A 22946-nucleotide genomic window follows, 5' to 3' on the forward strand; every position below is an offset into this window, starting at 1 on the left:
TGAGCCAAAATCAAGAGTTGGATACTGAACCAACTGAGCCACCCAGGCACCCCTGCTTTAGAATTGTTTTAATTGCCTCTGTTTGAGAGCTAATTTTTACATTCATTTAAATAAATAAGGTAGAACAAATTATCACAACAGCAAAATGTAAAATTTACTCTATCAATACCAGCTTCCCTTTTTTCCCATCCTTTCTCAAATTTTCTATGTCAACTTGTGCCTTTAATTCCAGTTTTCAGCTCCAAGATCATTATACTATGGGCATTGATTTAGAGAGCTCCGTCTAATTAGAGTATGCGAAGTTTTATGTTCAAGAACTAAAAATCCCAAGAGCTACATGTATACATGCCTAACTGCTGAACTAAGCAACAGCATTTCCTGACAAACTGATGTAGAAAGCATCCAAACATTTGCAAAGTCCCTGGTACAATTTGTCTTTTTCACTGTAAAATGTTAACAAGATAGTTTGTTCTGTATTATGATCTCTTTACAGTAAAGAAGAAAAATTGAAGGAGATACTTGGAAAATATACAGATGTGCATGTATTTCAAAAATGATGTGCATTTATACTGACTTTGTATAATATATATTCAAAGACCCTTCATGGAAAACAGCAGTGCACCATACATTTAGCTCTTTCTCTAAAGGTTATGCTTTTTAATGTGATTTTTAAGATTATAAATTAATGGTTACATCCTCAAAGTGATGAAATATAAACCATACTACATATGAAAATGATCATTAAATAATTCTTTATTCTGCAAAAATGAAGATTAATTTACCAATACTGAAGGAAATTAAACTAAGTCAGTTTAACAATTTTCTTTACCCTTGTGATAGTACCTTTGTTATAGTAAACAGGTAGACTTTTCCTTCTTCTTTCTTTAGGTCATTCATGTACATTGGTGCACCCACCAAGAGTACATCTGTAATGGTGTCTTTATTCACATCGACTGAGCACAGCACACTGCCAAAATAGGAGCCAATCTGGAATGATAGAGCATATTAACCTTAGAATTCTAGGACTCATACACTCCTAACGTTACACTGTACTTTCATTTACTCACTCAACAAACAAGAATTGAGTGCTTCCTACTTGTAAGGTGCTAGAAACAGTAAGATGAATAACCTAGTGCCTCTCAGTTTGTATCATGATATAACACTTGGTTGTTAAAACAAAGTTAGCGTGCACATAAATCACTAAGAATGTATCTTTAAAATCCAGATTCCAGAGACCCATTTCCAGAGACTCAGAATGGGTGCAATCCAGACAACAGTATTTTAAATAAGTACTCTAAGTGTTTCTGATGCTGGTGTGTGTGTGTGGGGTCAAAGACCACATTTAAAGATGAAACACTTAGAAGGTCTGTGAGGTGTGTTGTAGAGAAAGGCAGGAAGGGAAGAGGGAAGTGGGACAAATGTCTGTGCATGCGTAGTCAGATAAGTTATAGTAGAGGCAAGGGCTAATGCTGTGTGAGCAGAGTGCAGAGGAGCTGGAAAGCTCACTAAGATTAAGTGTTATTTAAATGGCATCTTAAAAAAACAAGAAGTTTTCTAGGTGGAGAAGAGTGGACAAGCATTGTGATGGAAGTATCTGTGGCATGATGCTGGACAGGAGGGACGTTCTCCCATAGACTGGGACAGATGATCAGGTGAGATAGAGTGAAGCAAGAGAGGCTGGCGAGCTGATTGTTCAGTGCATGCCTACATGAATACCTCTTCAGGATTCAGAAATGAGTAAGAAAGGATTCGTTCTATAACACGGTCATTGTTTTCCTCAAAAAAAAAAAAAAAGCACCCTTCTTTAAAATATTAAAGAAGAGAGAAAAATATGTGACCAAAGCGGATTTGTGGTCAAGGAAGTCAACGACTCAGGTCCTCTTACTCCTGGAAGATCCATAGACACAGTAGGATCACACTTAATCCTGGAGAAGGGAAATCTAAATAGTTGGTTTCTCTGACTCAAGGACAGAAAATTTCTCTTGGTTGTCAGAGATCAGGGTTGCCCATTTTAAATATGTGCCAAGCTCATGGGTCAAATCTTCTTAGTAAGGAAATAGGATTCTGTTGGCTGGTCTTTGCTCTAGTAGGCCATGAGTGGGAGTTATCATAGGTTCTGACTACCAAACAGTCATGCTGAGAAGAAAGTGGCAGAAAACAGAGTTGCTTTAATTTTAGAAACCTTAAAGCCACAGAACACCTTGACAGACCCAGATGTAGTAGCTTAGTCTTGACAATGCTATACCGCTTCCTTCTCATTTTTCCTTTAGATCATTGGCTCCTGGTAGGAGCTTGCCAACAAAGCTGTGGTGAGGTGCCTGTCATTAGGACTAAATAAAACCCATGTATTATTAATCTGGAGAGTCAAAAATATGCAGTTGGATATGACCAAACAGCACAGGCTTTGAGGATACATAGAACTGGGTTTTAGTGACAACTCAACCCCATGAAAGCTATTTGACCTTAGGAAGGTAAATGCTCAGCAAATGCTCAGTAAATGCTCATCCAAGGGGGTGGTAGGTCTCAGTATTGTGAAGATTTAAGGACTATTTTTTAAAATTTTACTTAAGTGCAATGAACACATAGTGTATGTATTATTAGTTTCAGAGGAAGAGTTCAGTGATTCATCGGTTGCATATAACACCCAGTGCTCACTACATCAAGTGCCCTCCTTAATACCCATCACTCAGTTATTGATTTAAGGAATATTCAAATACAGAACCAGCCACAGGGTAGGCACTCAATAAATGCTAGCTTCCAGTTCTATCAACTCCTACTCCTATGTCCCAATTGTCTGTACGAGTAATTTCACCTGCTACACGATGGAATTTACCTGGTCACCTCGGTGAGCCTGAATAACTGTGACATTGCCATTCTCATCAACACTGTATAGCACTATCTGGCCAGTATAATTTGCCCGAGGAGCACCAGCAACAAAGTGGATGTCTTTTCCAGTAGAAATTGCAGCCACCGAGTAACCTAGGAGAAAAGGAGTTACAGAGTAGGTACTATTGAAGAGCTCAGCCAGATGGCTGGCAAAGTTAGTAGACTTGACCAGAGGTCCTTTTTTGTTGGGCAGGGTGGTGTTAGAAGGTGGAGGAGGGTCAGTAATGAATCCTCCAGGCTGAGAAGGCATTTTAATTCTGAAAAACAAAGCAAGCCACTCTATATCATTTACAGAGTTTTATTCAGGGTAATTTACTGACAAGGGCAATCCGGCAGGCAGGCAGGTGGGCAGGCAGGCAGGCAGGCAACCCAGGACAACAAGCAACTATTCTCCACCTCTCCTCAGACCTTCATCTCCAGCACTTATGGAGTGACAGGCATGGCGGTGACATCACAGGGTAGTTATTTAAAGTGGTGCCATCTGTATGCCAGAGGCTCACTACTAGTTGTCTAAAGTGCTACCACCTGTGCCAGAGGGCTCCCTGTTGATTATCTAAAGTGTGCCAGAGGGGAGAACCAGACAGGGCCAATGATGAAGTCAGTGCTGTGAGCACTCCTTCATGGGGATGCACAGTTCCTAGTGTGCCCAGGCATATGAAAGAGGGCACATCTTCCTTCTTCTAAGATGAACTGCTCCTGTCCTTTGACTGGCAGCATGCCTGGCCTGGGTGGGATACCTAAATCTAAAGCAGGCCCTAGATTCTGGGTTGTCCCATCGGCCACTCATGAACTTGGCACTGAACAAGTATTTCTTGAATGAATAACTACATGAGTTTAAAAGGCAATGTTGCATAGTGGAAAGAACATAGATTTTGGAGTCAGACAGTCCCCGGTTCAAATTCTGGATTTGCCACTTTTTTTTTTTTGAGAGTTGTTTACCTTTGGGAATGTTATTAACCTCACTGGCTCTCAAAGGTAAAATGGGGTAATGATACTTTCTTCAAAGGGTTGTTGGAAAGATTTTTTTTTTTTTAAGTTAGGCTCCATGCCCAGCATGGGACCTAATGCGGGGCTTGAACTCATGACGCTGAGGTCAAGACCTGAACTGAGATCAAGAGTCAAACACTCAACCAAATAAGCCACCCAGACGCCCCTGGAAGGATGTAAATAGAATTGCCAGGAACTCAGGCAGGAGCTCAAGAACTGTCCCATAGTAGGTGATCAGAATCAGACCAATAAATCAAGCTGTTTATTATAGGAACAAAAAGACTAAGAACTCTATAGTAATATAAGACTACCACTTACTGTATTGGCTTTTAGAAATGACTTCCATTTTAGCACAATCACAGCTGCTTGAATAACCAGAAGAGATCAGCAGGTGTAATACAGTGTATCAGTAAACAGTTTTAGGATAAGCGCTGATTTTCAAAGAGGCAACATAAACATGTGTAGTAAATATAATCACTATATGACACTTCAAGTGTTTTGCTGAACCGATCCTGAGATTCAGCAAGGAGCCAGTTTAAAAAGAAGGGAACTTAAATTTGCCAAGTCAAATGCTGCTATGCCTTACCTAAATATGAACTGTGATTTTTATCTTGCAGAATTTGGTCAAAGGCTTGTTTAGGAAAGATAAAATGTCCATGAGATGTCTGCTGGACAACAGTCCCGCTCCAGCCATAAGCTCCTACTGCACCCAGCATCAGAATATCCTAAAATAATTGAAAAATGAAGATCATGAAGACAAACTACCTTTAAAGCACAAGAATGCAGAGTAGGCAAAAGACTGAAATAAATGGTCTAGATTTAAGGAGAAAATGATGAAGTAAAATGCTTATCAATGCATGTTGATATATGTCCAAATTGTTTTAATAAATTTTGCGCTGGAAAACAAGCCTTCCCCCAGGCCATGTTACCTTGATAGATTCTATAGATAAATCCCTACTATACTACAGGAGGAGCAGATAGCCATCTTCCAATTCCCATTCAAAAGCACACATCTGCAAATGCTGAACACTTGTGAGCCTCCAACCTCACGTATTTGTAAGAAAAGCTCACAGCGGAGGATGTGAGGCATGCTTGAGAAATAGGAAGTGCAGCTGGCAGAGGGGGAGAGGTGGGGCTGCACTGCTATCCAGGCATGTCATCGTGGGAGGCTCTCTTCTGATCTATTCTATTTTTAACATTCTTCCTCTTTCCTCTTGATTCCTTCTCAGACGTTTCTCCATCATCTCTTTCCTATCCCATAGGCTATAGATACCTATATCCTTTCAATAGGAAAATAGCACCGCTACAAAAGGTAACCAACTATACAGTGTGATGTTCAATCTGAGCCATTGGTCAGGCCCATTGGTCAGGTCACGCCAGGAGGGGGTGGTGCACAATCAAGGAAAGGCTGCTCTGGAGGGACTCAAAGTCCTACCTGCATAGTCAAAATTGTAAGTCATTGTAGAAGGCAGGGTTTGTTGGGATGGGACTTATTATTTTTAAGTTTTTGATCTTAGATCTTAGAAAACATCAAAGATAGGGATTTTGGATCGAAAAATATAACCTATTAAAAATAGAGCAAATAAGAAAATGTGTCCCACTTTGAGGACTAGAGACCATGAAATTATGTGAATGATTGTCATAAACTTGGGACTCTGAATCAGGGGTGCAGGAAGGGACTTTAGGAAGTGGACAAAAACCTCAGGAAGTTGTGTTAAAATTCTCCGTGTGTGGGTTCATTAATATTCTTTCTGAGGGAAAATCCCGTAACTTTTATGAGCATTCCTAAGGATTGGTGATCCAGACAAAATTAGCATCTTTTATTCGAGAGGAAAAAAACCATGCCATCCCTGGTCCTTCATTCTGGCAATCAAATCCTCTTTGTTCATACTGTTCCCTAAGCGTTTCCAGTGTCACCTGTCTCTGTATCCCTCTGCTACTCCACTGAGACTCTGAGCAGAGCTGGAATCAGAGCAGGAGGAGGTGGGTGTTTATTAGAAGGAAGAATGGATTTTTCTGGGCTAAGAAAGCTTAGGGACCGTCTCACATGGTCCCTAACTTCTCACTTTTTTTCAGCTATCTTCTGTCTCTGCACTTAGAAGAGATACTCCAGGGGTGCCTGGGTGGCTCAGCGATTGAGCATCTGCCTTCAGCTCAGGGTGTAATACTGCTGCGGGCTTGGGATCAAGTTCCATATCAGGCTCCCTGCAGGGAGCCTGCTTCTCCCTCTGCCTCTGTCTCTGCCTCTCTCTCTCTGTCTCTCATGAATAAATAAAATCTTTAAAAAAAAAAGAGAGAGAGAGACTCGAGCAGCTTAGAATTCAACAGTGGCACTGATGACAAGAGTTTGTGTTTTTTGCTTTCTTAAATATTTATTTATATGAGAGCGAGTGAGCGTGTGTGGATGCGAGCTGGAGGTGGGAAGAGGGAGAGGGTGAGAGACAGAGAGGATCTCAAGCAGACTCTCCACTGAGAGAGACCCAATCCCAAGACCCTGAGATCATGACCTAAGCCAAAATTAATAGTAAGACACTTGACCAACAAAGCCACCCAGGCGCCCTAAGAGTTTGTGTTTTTTTTTTTTTTTTTTTTAGAGTTTGTGTTTTTAATAAACTTCTCCAATAGTTAATTGATTTAAAGGAAATTCCTGCAATGATAATCCCTTGAATTAATACAGTACCTGTCCCTTGGAGCACTCATAATTTTCTTGCATATTATCATTTTTTTTTCCATAAAAAAATCCCCATGAAACAGGAAAGAAAAGGCATTATTATCCTTCATCTTTCAGATGATAAATCATCAGCACAAAGAAACTGAATGACTATGACTGGGAATCAGAACAGTTGATCACTGGATGGCTATTTTTTCCATTCTATATATTAAGCTACTGTGCCTAGTAGTGTTCAGCCAAATGATAGCATGGCTGGAAGTTATCTGATATACACACCTTTTGAGGAGAGTAATCTGCACTGAATCCCACTTGTGACATTTCCATCTGGAAGTTGTCTCCTCCTTGAATAGTACCTGGGAGATGGTCATTTCAAGAATTCTATCACTGTTAATTTTTAAATCCAACTTTCAAACACATGTTCATGCACATACACACATGAATACATGCACACATGTACATATGCATATATATACACAACCACATATACCCACAATGTTCGGATGTTTGCTCAAGAATATAGAGCTGGCAAATTCTGGGAGGGAGAAATCACTAAGAAATACAACAAAGTTGTTGTTGTTAACAACAACCCACGATACTCCCAAGGTAGTGTTTGAAGTTGGTGTTAATTTTTAATATGCATTCATATATTTATTGGTATGCTCATGATGATCCTAATACTAAAAACATAAGGGGATGAGGTAAAATAAAAACTGAAGTGATGGCCTTTTAAAAAAAAAAGTTATTATTACCAGCCAAGAAACTGAATTTTCAGCTTTTAAATATTGTTACTAATAAGTGCACACACATCTCAGATGCAGTTGGAAGAGCCAGACAGTTGATGTGTAGCGAAGACCAAACAGAGGTACCTGGGTTGGGTTTCAGGATCCAGGCTTCAAGACTGAGTAGGAATTTTACCAATAGGGAAGTTTGTCCTACTTCTACATACGTGCTTGCCTCTGACACTCAAATCGTAGGACTCCATTCATATTCACTTTCCATACAGTGCAGTCAAAGTGGTTGTATTTCATTAATCTTCTCAAAAAAAGGAATAAATTCCTGGACTACCACTTTGATATAGAGAGTGATATATATAATGTAAACTATATGATACAGTTACTTGTTTAGAAGATGTAATAACTCACCCAGGATGAGAAGAGATATTTTTTAAAAAGATTTTATTTTTAAGTAATCTCTATACCCAACATGGGGCTTCAACTCACAACCTTGAGATCAAGAGTTACACACTCCACTGATCAAGCCAGCTAGGTGTCCCAAGATAATTTTTAATAATGTAGAGCAGTGCTTTCCCAAAATCCAGAATAGCAGATAAGGCACAAAATCATTTCTAATCATCATCTAGGTTGCACTGTGATTATTCATGTTCACACCACCACAAACAAGCATAAGTCATACCACAGGTAGACAAATAACTTTATATTATCTCAGGGCACATTAGATTTTGATAATGTTTTCAACAACTTAGAAGCACCACTGGAGGTTTAAAGAAGCAATAATATTTTTTGGATAGAAGTCTCCAGTGGAAAACCAGGAGAAGATAAGACTGAGGATTTACTACTTAATTTATGCAATGCCCTTGGACCCAGCTTCTGAAAGAGGACCTGACATATAGTAGGTGCTCAATAAAATAGGCTCTTTGTTGCTGAGAGCTATTTGGGTTAACTATCAGAATTTGGGCCATGTGGGACTTTTTACCAACTGGAAAATGTGTGCTATACAGTAACTTCTTGAACATGTGGTATTTATACACTGACTAGACCTTCCAAGGCCATATAAGTATATTATTGTAGATCTGGTAAATAACATGTTTCCTTGAAATATGAACTACTAAAAGTCTTCACTATATTTTTCTAATTTTAAAAGTATACACATTTGTTGTAAATGAATTCAAGAATTTCAGAAATCATATAACAGTATAAAAAGGTAAAACTTCTTATCATTATAAAAACTATGCAATGTTAAAAGGTAAATTTATTTACAATGATAATAGATATTACTAAATTACTTTCCCCCAAAAAGCTATACAATTTATAATCTTATCAAGACTGTATGAGCTTCTTTGCTTCGCCATAATATCTCCAAGCTTATGTTACTAATCTTCATTATTTTTTAGTCACAAAGTGACATTGATTCAATTTATAATTTAGAATAATTACTGAAATTGGGAATATTTTCTTATTTTTATTAGCCATTTGTATCTTATCATTTATAAACTACTTATTCATGTTGCCTGTTTTCCTTACTGAGTCATAAGAGTTCTTTTCATATAAGGCATAGGCAAGTGAACATTAATAGAGCAAGATTACGGCAATAAAATCAAGAATTCTTGAGAAAAGTTTTTGAAAGATGGAGTTGTCTTACCTTCAATGCTAAAAATTTGTTCTCCCAGTGTTCCAGCCTTTTCTAATAGAGCTGCTTCATCAGACACGTTGAAAAAATATCTTTCTGTTGGAATACTGGCAATTGCTTTAATTTCTTTTATTAAATTCTTAGTATCAAGGGCATTTCTGTTTAAGTACCCAAGAACCTTGAAAACAGAGGAATGGGGGGGGGGGGAGTCATTCTACTGTACTCTAATATCCCTACTAGCACTTTCTAGTATTGTATTTCTGAACACAATAGAGCCCTTGGAAAAGTAAATCCACACCCCCTTAGTCAACAGGATTGAAAATCAGCAAGAAGTAGAGACAGAATGAATATCTTTTCTATAAAGCTGTGAGCAGCAAATGAGAAAGTGCAGTCTTGGGAAGTGATGCTATAAAGCAGCACTTACCCATCAACTGAAAGACAACTAAAAAGAAAATCTACTTACTGCTATGCCAAACCTCAGTATATTGTCATTGTTGCATTGATCAATCACCGCTTTCAACATTGAACCATCATGTGATTCACCATCAGTTACAACCACCATTACTTTGGTGGCACCTGGTCGTCCTCCAGCAGCTGCTGCATAAGCAAAATCTCTGTGGCAGATAAGATTAAAGACTCAATATCAAAAGATGAAGCTAGTATGTGGACCTCTGGCTAGAAATATAAATGTGAAACTAACTTCTTTGAACATGACCTACTGTGACTTAAAATTTCTGTCAGGTCTGGTGACATATTTACCTACATTCTATTTGCAGCTTATAGGGAAATATATAAATCTCACGTGGCATTAACAATAATTTCCATAGTTTCCATAGTATGTGTGTTTATGTATTTACATCAAGAATCCTTAGAATTATTTTCTGATGAGAAAATTAAATTCATTAATATTAATCAACAGAGCAAAGATATTCAGTCCTATCACCAGTTTTACTCACTGGATCTGCATTTACTTTCTCAATATGAAATTGTTTTTTAAAAAGTAAGAAATATACTTGGTAAAAGAATTTCAAAGCATTGTTAGCACCGCCTTCGGCCCAGGGAGTGAATCTGGAGACCCAGGATCGAGTCCCATGTCAGGCTCTCTGCATGGAGCCTGCTTCTCCCTCTGCCTGTGTCTCTGTCTCTCTCTCTCTCTGTCTCTCATGAATAAATAAGTTAAATCTTAAAAAAAAAAGAAAAGAAAAATGTGACATCAAGCCACTGTTCCAAAGGTAACCACCTTTTTTTTTTTCCAAAGGTAACCACCTTTATCACTTTGTTTCCTTATAGAAATCATTTAATCAGATGTATGTGCATAGTCTACTCCTCAAATATTCATGAAAATGGGGGCATGGTCTATACAGTTATTTTTCATTTTGATGGAAATCTTTCCATATTGCACATATAAATCTCTCCCTTTTTTTAAAGACTTTATTTATTTGAGAGAAAGAGTGAGAAAGAACACACAAGTAGGGGAGAAGGGAAGAGGAAAAGGAGAGGGAGAAGCAGACTCCCCACTGAGCAGGGAGCCAGGTGTGGGGCTTGATCCCAGGATCCTGAGATCATGACCTGAGCCGAAGGTAGATGCTTAACTGACTAAGCCACCTAGGTGCCCCCAAAGCTCTCCTTTTTAATGGCTGGATAATATTTCATTATTTGGGGGTAACCATAGTTTAACCAATTCTCCATGATTGTGCATTTAGGTTATTTTGAATTTTATAAGTAATGCCATAAAAATGTCCTTATGTATAGACTTTGGCATACTTTTCCAAATGTATCAGTAGGATCAAATCTTAGTAGTGAGATTACTGGAACAAAGGATTTATACATTTCAAACTTTGAAAGATATTGCCAAATTGAACTCTAAAATTTTCTACCAGGGCAGCCGTGGTGGTGCAGTGGTTTAGTGCCACCTGCAGCCTGGAGTGTGATCCTGGAAACCCGGGATCAAGTCCCATGTCAGGCTTTCTGTATGGAGCCTGCTTCTCCCTCTGCCTGTGTCTCTGCCCCCTTCTCTCTGTCTCTATGAATAAATAAAATCTTTAAAAAACATTAAAATAAAATAAAATTTTCTACCAATTTATATTACCATAATGTAAAAAAATGCAAGTTTCTCCATATCCTTTCCTTAACAATGAAGATTATTAAACTTTAAATTAGGGACACTCTGATAAGTGAGAATATATAACTGTTTTAATATGCATTTTTTCATTATGAAGAGATAAGAAGCATTTTATGTTTATTAACCATTTGTATTTTTTTCTCTCTGAACTCTTGATTTTTCTTTACCTTTGCCCATTTTTCTTTGTTTTGTTCATTATTTTCTAATTTTTCTATTTAGTAAGATATCTTTGTTAGTCAAGAACATGATCTTTTGTCATATATATCATAAATATTTTTCTCAGTTCATTAATCTTTTAAATTTTAGTGGTATTACTTCTATTACTCCTGTATAGAAATTGAATATATATATATTTTAAAGAGATTTTATTTATTTATTCATGAGAGACACACACACAAAGAGAGAGAGAGAGAGACAGATACATAGGCAGAGGGAGAAGCAGACTCCCCACAAGGAGCCTGATGTGGGACTCGATCCTGGGACCCCAGGATCATGCCCTGAGCCGAAGGCAGATGCTCAACCACTGACCCACCCAGGCATCCCAAAATTGTATATTTTGACATCAACTTCATTAGCTTTTTATGTGTGTCTTTATATTTGACATGGTATTTTAAAAGAACTTCTTATTTCTAAGACTTGTTTCTTTAATCACACAAGTTTCTCATAGTCCTTTAATAATTCCATTTTCTTAGATTTAATTTTTTGGTGTAGCTGAAATTTATTTTGATTCAAGGAGTGATTCAGGGATTCAGCTTTATTTTGTTTCTAGATGGGTTTCCAATTGTCTAATAATTTTTTCCCTGTCTATTGGATTTTCTTCTTGGACATTCTTTCTGGGAAATGCCACCCACTCTTTTGGACTACCTATCACCTATATGGTGACACCTTAAAGTCTACATCTATTTCCACTCATTCTCCTATTTCAAATTTATGTATTCAATGTCTGCTGAATATTTTCATCTGAATGTGTAAGGGACACTTTAATAGCAACATGTTTAAACTGAGAATATCATTTTATTCCCTATAACTTTCCTGTATTCTACATAGCAGAATGTAGAAGTATAGAAAAATATTTCATATTTGTCACCAGAAAAATTTGAATACAGTACTCACATTAAATATTTGCTGAGTGAATTATACTCTTTATGACATATTTAGAATTCATCGTGTGTGATTATAAGATTTCTGAGGGTAGAAACTGCCTCATTTGTTCTGATTACCTTCAGGTCTTGGAATATTATATCATAACCACAAGCACTCCATGAAATAGGATAAATGGAAAATGGCAAGATTTACTAAAAGAGTGTCAGAATTCTATTTGATGTTATAAAGAAACAGATCCTTCCTCCCTCACCCTGCCCCCCCCCCAAAAAAGATAAAGAAAGGGAATTAACTTCTGGAAAGTGTAAGAGGTTAGGTGATTCTCTGAACAATGGAAGGACTTCTACCAGCTTGGGAACTAGTGGTAAGAGTGAGATGATGGCACAGGAGAGAAAACCAAAGTTCTGAAAAGGCAAAGAAAGTCACATCTTAACAGACAGTTGCCATTCTTTCTGAGAGGAGAGCTTACCCCTCGGCTCCTTTCAGGGAAAAATAGCGCATCTATACTTCCTGCTGAAAATACAGTCCCTCTGCAGTTTGTAGTTCTTTCTAGGCCATTTTCTATGTCAACCTACTGCTCCTCTGAGTCTAGCTTACCAGACCATAAGGGGCACTTTGCCAAATGGCAACTGACCAGCTTCCTGTGAGATAGCATATCCCAAAAGGACATCTCAATAGGGACAACAGAGATTAACCAAACCATTCATATCTTCTCTTATAGGATATTCACTTCTGAGACATACAGAGAAAGTCACCAGTTGATAGAAACAGCAACTAGAATATACACCCAGAAAAAAGGAGGTAAGAATACAATAGGAAATGCAGAAATAGAAAAGACAGGATGTGGTGACTGACCAGATGTGTACTATTAAGGAAGAGTAGAATGAATAAAGAAAACCAGCAAATGCTTACTTTGAATGACTGAGAGGGTGGGGGGAAGGTGGTGGCACGAATCAAAATGGAAAAGTCATGAGCATGGGTAAGGAAAAGAATGAGGCTGGTTTAGGATGTGTTGAATTTGATAAGTGAGTCAACACTCCAAATTTAAGATATTCAGTGTCAGCTGGATATCTGTGTGAATTTTCAGAAAGAGTTCAGAGCAGACCACATAGCAATGCAGTGACCTACACAGGGCTAATGCAGATGTTATGAGAGTGAAGACAAGGCCTAAGAGAAAAGGGAGATTAAAAAAAAAAAAGAGGACTTTTAGTGAAGAAAAAATAGGAAAAGGAGACACTAAAGAGCTAAAACTGTTGACTAAATGTTGGCAGTGATTCTAAAAGTTTCTGATGTCATGGCAACTGGGGCTGGAATAGCAGTGTGTGCTCCTCAGCAGCAAATGGTAAGGGAAGCTAGAGGATGAGGTTTGAGGCAGGACCACTGGGTTACTGGCTGATGAAGAGAGCCATGTTTACCTGGTGGCAAGCCATATGTTTCAAGGAAGTGGAGGAAGGGAGTAAAGACAATTTTTCAAGGATATGGTAGTGGAAGGAAGAAATGCACAACACAGTGACAAAAGCGGGAAGTAGGTTTAAGGGAAGGTGAAGTTATTGTTCTCATTTATTATTTAACAATAGGAGAATCTAAAAAAAATAACAATAGGAGAATATTTAGCATTTTTTAAAGGTATATGATTAAAACAGAGTGAAGATAAAAGCAGGAGTGCTGAGAAAATAGAGAAACTGGGCTAAAAATTAAGAGTGTTATATAGTTGTAACATTCATATTGCTCTGGATGTAATAAACATAATGAACCCATTCCATTCAATTCAGACTCCTAGGTCATTAACATTTAAGATTCTATGACCTTTCTTAATATGCATGAAGTGCTCCATTAGCTCAAGTCATCTGTGCCCTTGATAAATATTAACAAATAATTGCAGATTGCTCCATTTCCTACTTAACCTAAGGTCTTTTAACATTGTTTCATCTACTTCATATAAATCTTTTTAAAAAATCATGGAATATCTTATAAAAGTTCTAGAAATCAAAGATTTTAAAATTTCATTTCCTATTGCTTTCTCAAAGTATTCAAGTGACAGAAGGTTTGAACTTTCCTTCTTCATTACTGACTTAAGAGTGGGTACCAAGTATGTCATTTTTGTCTTTTTTTCCTTCTTTCTTACTTATAAGCACTTCTATTTTATCAAAATATTGGGTTATTGTCATCATAACTTACTTTGCATATTGAATTGCTTTGAATGTATTTGTGAGGTCTCCACCATATTGGTATGTCTGGGATGTTGCTTCAGTCATTTCAGCTTTGGTTTTGAAAGTGTTCAGGTTAAATACAACTCTTGGTTTGTTGGCATACTGAATTAACCCCACCTTCAAGAGAGCAGAAGTTCATTAGATTTGTCATTGTTATAAATAGTTTCTAAATAACCAATATAATCAAATCAAAAGTGCATTTGGATCTGGGCTGATAGTATAAGGGAACGACTTCTAATTTTGTTCTTAAGAATAGTTATTTTTCTTCCAATGGAATAATGACTTCTTTGTTAGAGGCTGTCACTATTTAACAGTAGTACTTGTTGATAAGCAAAATGATGTCCTCTCAGGTATGAATTGGTTCTCAAGAGTAATAGTTATAGATTTTCAACTATAATAGTTCTAGATTATCTGGTAATAGATTTTAAAGCACTGTCATAATATTTTAATATGGATAAATATTAGAATAAAGTTCATAACAATAAGATTAATATGATATAAATTTTCTAATTAACAATGGATATAAGCATGCAAACAATTATAAGCAGTCACAGATGGAAGATAATAGCTCATTAATTGAGAATAAATGCATATTAAACAAAGAATTAGACTTGAATAAAAAAACAGTAAGCTAATCAACACAGTCAATTTGGACGTATTTATTGTTCTGGATTTCCTCTAATCACAGATTTCAGTATGCTTGGAAGAAAGCTGCTATAAGAGCATGTGGGCAGGAAGTTTCTGGCCTTTGGAGAAAATGCCACTAGAGAGAGTCTTATCTGAAAGGTCTGAAGACAACAACTTCTGAACAAGATGCTGGAGTATATATCCTGATCCTTTAGATCAAGAAAGCCAAACATTTCTATTAGCACCCTTGTTCTCAGTACTGAAATCACCTCTATGCCTATGTGTTGGGTAGCTTTCAGAACAGGAAGTAGCAATAGGAGATCAGTGATAAAAAGGTCTCTAAAACAAAGGTCAGTATATAAGGAAGATGTGAGGGGCAAGGATTTCTGAGTTCAATCAGCTACTTTTGCTAGGAAGCAATCAAATAGGCACTGGGAAGATGTGAAAAATATGATATTGCTGGGTCCCTCTCTTTAGGATAGGATGGAAGATTTGAGAAAGAGGAAAGGATCAAAAATAACTCTACAGATTTAAAGTCTAATATGAGAGGATGATGTTGGTAACTCCCATGACAGCCCCAGAAATTCTGTGTGAGAAAGGGGAATGACAAATAGAAGACTTAAAGAAATGTATTATATTAGGACTTGCAGAAAGTTCAAATTTAGGTTGTAAGAAAAAAGAGGCTGTGTAAAGCACCTCTAGAGATGAACAGGATGCATTGGGGAAGGGAGATAAGGAGAGGAAGGCCATAAATTCCATTCAAGAAACTATTAAATACAGCAGATCTCATTTTGGGGATAATCCACTTAGAGACAGATAAAATAAGCAGATATTTATGAAAAATTCTCTTATGATGGGCCTTAACATTCTGCTATACAGAGATCAGTGCTATACTTAATCTTTTTTTAAAAAAAATATTGTATTTATTTGAGAGAGAGAGAGAGAGAGCATAAACTGGAGGAGGAGCAGAAGGAGAGGGACAAGGAGACTCCCCGCTAGGCATGGAGCCTGACATGGGGCTTGACTTGAGTTTGATCCCAGGACCCTGAGATCATGACTGAGCTAAAGTCAGACACTTAATCAAATGAGCCACCCAGGTGCCCCATACCTAGTCTTATTCATAGAATTTTCTGGTAAAATCCTACAGTGAAAACTCCAAAGTTTCAGTGGACATTGTTGTCTTTTTGTTCTTGAAAAACAATGTCAATGGGGAAAACATATTTTGTAATATTGTACAGGAAAGCAGAAAATCAAATTTCAGAGTATTTAGGGGAAATGTTACAACAATTGTTACTAGATGTTGGATGCTAAGGCATCGGATGATAGGAACAACCTAGGAACATAGACTGGTAACTATGAACTGGTCCTTGTTGATATTGGTTCAATGTGCTTCCACAACTAGAATGACCCATAAAATGGCAAATCCAATAAGAAAGAAAGAAAAAAGACCCGAAATTTAACAACAAATGCTATTCAGTTTTATGAAAGTGGGAAGTTTCTGTTCCTGAGTTTTGAATGTATCTCAAGAAGATGAAAGAGCAAATTAAAGACTCATTAAAACACAGACAGCTAAACAAAATTATTGAAAAGACTTGTCCTCTGTAAAAAAGGAAGAATAAACTATGATAAAACACTAAAAATAATAAAAGACAGGATTATGCTGTCTATGGACTTCTTTATTAAAAAAAATCCCAGAATTCAAGGACAATTGTTTTACTAGCAAACAGTAAACAAAATAAATTATTAGTCCATGTGGCTGTCAAGAAAAAATACATACTGGATTTTAAAATATATTAATAAATTCATGAGTTATAGGAGGGAAAAATAAGCAACTAAAGAGGATTAAAATGCTATATCCCAGGGTACCTGGGTGGCTCAGTCAGTTAAGTGTCCAACTCTTGATTTAAGCTCAGATCATGATCTCAGAGTTGTGCGATTGAGCCCCATGTCAGGTTCTATGCTGGATGTGGAGCCTGCTTGAGATTCTCTCTCTCTCTCTCCCACTGCCCCTCTCCTCAGCCCCACTCTTTCTCTCTCTCTCTCTCTCTCTCTCTCTCTCTCTCTCATGCACAAAAAATTCTATATCCCATATCTGATGCTTGTGTCAGAAATAGAAACCTCACAGCTCAAAAACCAGCATTGGGCAAAGTCATAGAACAACTCAATGTAATACAAGTTTCAATTAACTGTTAGGATTACCATTAAATGCATTTAATGTGGGGATCTGACAAATGTAAAACTTAAGACCTCATATCTAATAATATTTTCTCAGAAAGAAAGCTGTGGGTTAGTGTAGGTATTATCCAAATCCATACCTGTGTTTTTTTGGGGCCTATATCCAGGCCTTGGACAAATTTTTCCAAAAAATTCTTTACTGCTTCCCAGGGATAGATACTGTTTGATTCATCACATACAACCACAACATCTATGAGGGAAGGGCAAGCTACACAGGAAAAGATGAAAAAAATAGGTTTCCATAGGTAAGTCAATCTTCACACAAATGGCACAAAGTAAAATGGACTTGAGGAGTTGAGGGGCGGGGGTGCTTGACAAATCCCGCCTTCCCCCTTCATGTGAGGCATTGCTCAGACCTGTGCATATTCATCACTTACTCTGGGCTGCAGGTGCAAAGCTGGTCAAGATCTGAAAATCGGGACTGACATCAGAACAAACACCGGTGGCGTAGTATTGGCTTCCACACTGCTGTGCCCACAGGGGACCACACGTCTTCAAAGAAATGAGAGCAGTGACAAAACATACAGAAAATTTTAGTCCTCTACTGCTCCATTTGTGAAACTCAGACATCATCTCCATAATGTTACAGGATCCTAGGAATCGTCAGCGGTTGAAACTAACAGACCAATAAAGCCTCTGAGAGGAAGTGTCTCAGAAAGACAGAGGAGTGAGAAGTATGGGAGGAATAAGGGGCGGGAGGCAGGAGAAAGAAGGGTGCAGGGAGGAGCCCTCTGGTCACCCACCAAGCTAGAGAAAGAGGGTATGTGCCTTCATCTTTGGTCTCTCAGGGCCTGGGCCTCAGGGGCTGTCTCTGTAATGGAGGATAATCATACCTGCTATCTTTTAAGGTTGTTGTAAAGACTAAATGAGTCTATAGATATGAAACATTTAGGACAATGCAAGGTAAATAGCAAATGGTACATAATTACAAGACAGCATCATCGCTGTGGTTATTCTTGAACAGAGATTATACTCTTCACCTATACTATTATGCTCTCTCTAGGCTACCAGTCATACTCTCCAGCAGAAACCAGAAGCCCACAAGCCCCAGGGTCAGGCGGGACCCTGGCCATGTTCTGGGCTGGTACAGACACCGTGATGAATGAGGCATTCGGGCCTCACATGCAGGTGCAGGTCCCTGCCCACTGCCAGCCCTGACAGTTCGTTCACATTTTCAGGGAGAGCCTGAGAGGACAAATGCTTTGTGAAAAGCCAGTTAAAAAAAAAAAAAACAAAAAAACCACACTCTCTGGGCTAAACAAACACAATGAGGCTCATGAACTGCCAGTTTTAACTTTGTTATAAAGTATTTATTTGAGGACTTCTGATCTTCCCTACTTGTATTTCCTAAAATGTTCAGTCATTCCAGGCTGGCACTTGTCTCCCTGCCCACATCAGACACACTACAATTCTTAATATTCCCATTAGCCCCACCTCAAATCTCTCCTTTTCAGCAGCCCTTGAATGCCAAGAACTCCTGCTTAAGTTGTGATTAAATTGCACAGGAAATGTTACATTAAATAATATTAAAATTGCCAGATGTAAAAGGACACTAGATCTTAAAGGGCGTCTACAAAGTTTAAGATTTTGTAAAGCTGTGGATTAATTATTAAAACTTAACACAAAAGTGTGAACTTGCAAAAAGCAATTGGAAGAATAAAAGGGAACTTGTTTGACCCAGTTTAATTGTTGGTTGCTCAAAGGAAAAGCAGCTGTGTTCATATTTCATCTCAATGAATAAGCCATAATTTTTCCCCTATAAAACTGGTTCATTTTGCCAATTAGGGGAAAATCACAATTGATGCCTTTGGTTAGTTTACCAAATAATGGATAGCAATGATTGATTCTTATATCCCCATCCCCAAATTGTTTTTTAAATCACCTTGAAAAACAGTAACTCATGAAGTATTCAAGACTTTTTTTAAAGCAATGGAAAACAGCATTTAGAAGTTGAAATTAGAATGCCAATTGTTAATGCCAGAACTACATTCCTGCTTTAAGCCCAGAGCTTAATAAGTTTTTTTTTTTAAATGTGATGATTGTCAGTCTTTTCCACATAATTCTTAAGAATATCTTAAGATTTTGACCTTTTAGGTATGTAAAGGAAGCTTTGGCTTTTTTTGTTTCTTTCTTTTTTCCCTTCTCTCTCCCTCCCTCCCCTTTTCCTTCTTCTCTGCTTGCTACGTTGGTTATTAAGTTAATCTCTTGGGTTCTCTAGCAATTTTTAATTTACTTTATCTGGAGTTACACAATAAGAATTTTGAAGTACATTCTGTAATCCCTATATCTCAATGTTCCTCTTCCTGAATTTATTCAACCTTAAAAACAAACAAACAAAAAAAAAGACTTTAGAATATCATAAACCATGAAGATTCATTGCAATATTCATTTATGCTTTGAATAACACATATTATAAGCAATACCAGATGTCTGAATACCAATGTCTGAATACTAATATCTACTAGTAAAAATAGAATAATATTGTTAAAAATTGATATTTTTAGAATAATTCAGTTATACAATAGGCTTTTAAGTCAATATGTCAATGGTATAGGCATAACTAATGTAGAGTTAAATTAAGTGTTCTATGTTTATTTTAACAGAGCAACGTAACTAGGATTATCTATGAGCTGGTGGAAATGTCAGTAAGATTGGGTTTTTATTTGCCTTAAAAACTTTTTTTTTTGGTACATGATGGTTTTCATTTTTTTATATAGTCAAATCTTTTCAACAATTTCCTATATGATTTCTTCTGTTAGTTCTAAGCTCAGAAATTCTTCCATCAGAAAATTTCCATTTTCTTCCAGTTTTTTATATGAACTCTTTAATTCACTTGAAAGTATATTTGGATATACAAGTTATTAACTAATTAATTGTCCCCAGAGCACTTGTTAAAGAAGGTATTCTATCTCACTGACTTGTGATGTCTTTTCACAGCATTCTAGAGACTGAGAGTAAATACTAACCTGAAATAAGATGAGAGCCAAGTCATGAGTTAAATGATATCAGGGTCATCAATAGTTATAGGAAAGGATTAAAGACAGGAATACCCTTCAGCTTTGAAATCCACTCTTGGAATTAGCAGTAACTATCTCGAATATTCCTACAAGGAGAAACAAGGCCTGGAATTCTGCTATTATCAACAAATGTTAAGCACACTTTCCAAAGGCAAAGAGTTGGTGTTCCTTGTGTTACTTTTTTCTAGGAGGTTCTATGGCAATGGTTTTGCTGAATATCGTAAGAATTCTATACATCGACAGTATTTCAAGTTGGATATCCACTTTGCATCATTTATAAAACTCTAATATTTACTCTAATATTTAAATGTCAAGATTTGATTTGATAGGTGGGGTGGTAAGAAGACACTAACTTGATACTTTCTTGAACTGGATGAGAATTTGAAAGGTAAACACTCACAAGAAATCCTCCGGTTCCCATGTTCCTTGTGAGTGTCAAGCCAAGGCTCATGTTGGTTTTCATTTCGGTAACATTGGGAATGCTTGTGGCAGCTTTCAAAGGGAAAAAGATTTTAAAAAGTGAATCATTTATTTAAACTTGTTAAATTCCCCCCTCCCCCACACTCATGTTTATGTGTAGCATTGAATTTAGTGTCATATATCCAGAAGCTCACATTATATAATTAGATGTGAAAAACTGAGGGGCCTTCAGTGATCCAGCAGTTTGTACATTTAAATGTGTGAGGTTACAGAATGTAAGGGATCAGAGAGTGGTGTCTGCTTATAGGCATTTAAATTTAATTTTTTTAAAAACAAAGTGCTGCCCAAAGAAACATGTCTGAGGATACTATTTGGTCTCCAATTTGTCAACCCACTCTTTCCAAGGTCACGACTACTCCATCTAATGCTTTATTCTGGATCAGAAAAAAATATATCCTTAAAGTGTTACCCCAAAATGCCATACAGTAGAATCTGTCCCAAAGCATTAGTGAGTGTGTATTTTAAATGGAAATCCTGAGACTAGCTGTGTAAAATAATAAATACTTCCCCAACCTCCTCTCCTCCACTGAACTAGGGTGTCATCCACTGTATCCATTCTTGAGCTATGGAACACTGCAATTCTCTTCAATAGTGTTATTTATGCAATTCTCTTCAATAGTGTTATTTATTCAACTCCCTGCCAAGCCAACATTGCCACTTTTAATGGCAATGTTTTGGGGTTTTTTAAATAACTTTTTTATCTCTCTTGATCCAGGGTGATTGTTTTATTACCTTTATCTAAAGGTCATTCTTGGAACTCTTCCTTGTTCTCTTTCCTTTGTGTCTTCAAGAAGGGAGTAATTTTTCTAAGACTAATTTTCTCATGGACCAGTGATGTTAATTCCAACCAGTTAATTCTATTCTTAACTAATAGTTACTCCCTTTCATCACCTCCTTCTACTCTCCCTACAAATAAAATAATTTTCTTTTTATGAGGAAAATCTTCACTCAACCCTGCTACTCTACAGAACTATTTTCCCAATTCTCCTGCACTCTTCAACTTCTGGAAACAAAGGCCTACCTTTACTCATAGAACTTATTTATAGCCTCACATGCTCCTGAATTCTTTGTGACCTATTTTCTCCCCTCAACACTACTAGATTCATACTCTAGGCAAGATAGTTGCAAAGTATAATCTGCTGGAGTGCAGAAAGAAAATGATGGAGCTGCTCTGTGCATGTTTTTATTTAATTAAAAATAAATAAATAAATAAATAAATAAATAATTAGTTTCAGGATTAGAATTTAGTGATTTATCACTTATATATAACACCAATGCGTATTCTTTTAAATTTATTTTTATTTAGTAATACGTCAGCACATGCATATAATTTTTTAAAAATAAAAAATATATACATTGACATGAGTATTCAAAAGTTAGAGGTGATATGATTCATTGGGGTGATAAAATATTCAAACTACATAATAAAACCTTTGAGAATTCACCCTTAATGTCTATATTTTTATTATTTTTAGAAATGTTATATAGATGTATATATGTTTATCATATATCTTACTTATGTTTTATATAGATGAGTGTTCAAAATGTTTGGAGAGCACTGATCTAGTTCCCCCATTATCTCCTTATATAAGCTTATGATCTGTACTCAGTCTTCATACTCTTCAACCTCTGCAGCATTTGATAGCACTGATACTCCTTCCACCTCATGTTTATTAAGCTCTTATTATATGCCAGAAATGATGCTAGAAATTAAGTATACAGAGACATATAAGACACATGCCCTTACTTCTAAGTCTTAATCACTGTTTTTGAATCTCTACTTTCCCTTGATTTCTTAACACCATATTTTCCTAATCCATACTTTAGTTTTTCAGAACTCTAGAACTCCTCAGTGCAGTTTTATTTTTTCATGATGATGATGATTCAGTTGAATAATTTTTTAGATGCATTGGGAAATACTGCATGGAAATATGACCTATTTAGCTTTTCAGTCTTGCACCTCTGATAATTTTTTGCATTAATAGAAAGCATCTGAGATACGGATAAGTAAAACAGCAATTCCAAACAATTACAAAATATTCCAAATAGTGACAGTTTTTTTTATTCAAATGCAATCAATTACACAAGACTAGAAACAGTGTTTCTCAGCATCTCTAAATGCAACACTAGTATTGACAGGTCTATACCGAATGGTTTGTTTGGAGGAGGGAGAGAGGTATGGATGGGCTTAGATTTCTGTAAATAATCAGCAAAATAATCCTAACCATTGATGGAAACTGGTC

At 36.9% G+C, this 22946-nt stretch overlaps 1 protein-coding gene across 1 annotated transcript in view; it reads right to left on the reverse strand.

The window, feature by feature from the left end:
* The window catches only part of ITGA2 (integrin subunit alpha 2), a 102255-nt gene that overhangs the window by 37601 nt on the left and 41708 nt on the right, over nt 1-22946 (reverse strand). The window contains exons 4-13 of the mRNA XM_025435416.3: nt 20624-20715; nt 17584-17698; nt 17287-17414; nt 14313-14461; nt 9375-9525; nt 8924-9089; nt 6821-6897; nt 4460-4598; nt 2834-2979; nt 844-987 (exon numbers count right to left, since the gene is read on the reverse strand). Coding sequence (XP_025291201.3) covers nt 844-987; nt 2834-2979; nt 4460-4598; nt 6821-6897; nt 8924-9089; nt 9375-9525; nt 14313-14461; nt 17287-17414; nt 17584-17698; nt 20624-20715 — 1307 coding nt within the window. The remainder of the gene's footprint in view (nt 1-843; nt 988-2833; nt 2980-4459; nt 4599-6820; nt 6898-8923; nt 9090-9374; nt 9526-14312; nt 14462-17286; nt 17415-17583; nt 17699-20623; nt 20716-22946) is intronic.

The sequence above is a fragment of the Canis lupus genome, chromosome 4 (assembly GCF_003254725.2).
Source record: "Canis lupus dingo isolate Sandy chromosome 4, ASM325472v2, whole genome shotgun sequence".
Taxonomy (NCBI): domain Eukaryota; kingdom Metazoa; phylum Chordata; class Mammalia; order Carnivora; family Canidae; genus Canis; species Canis lupus.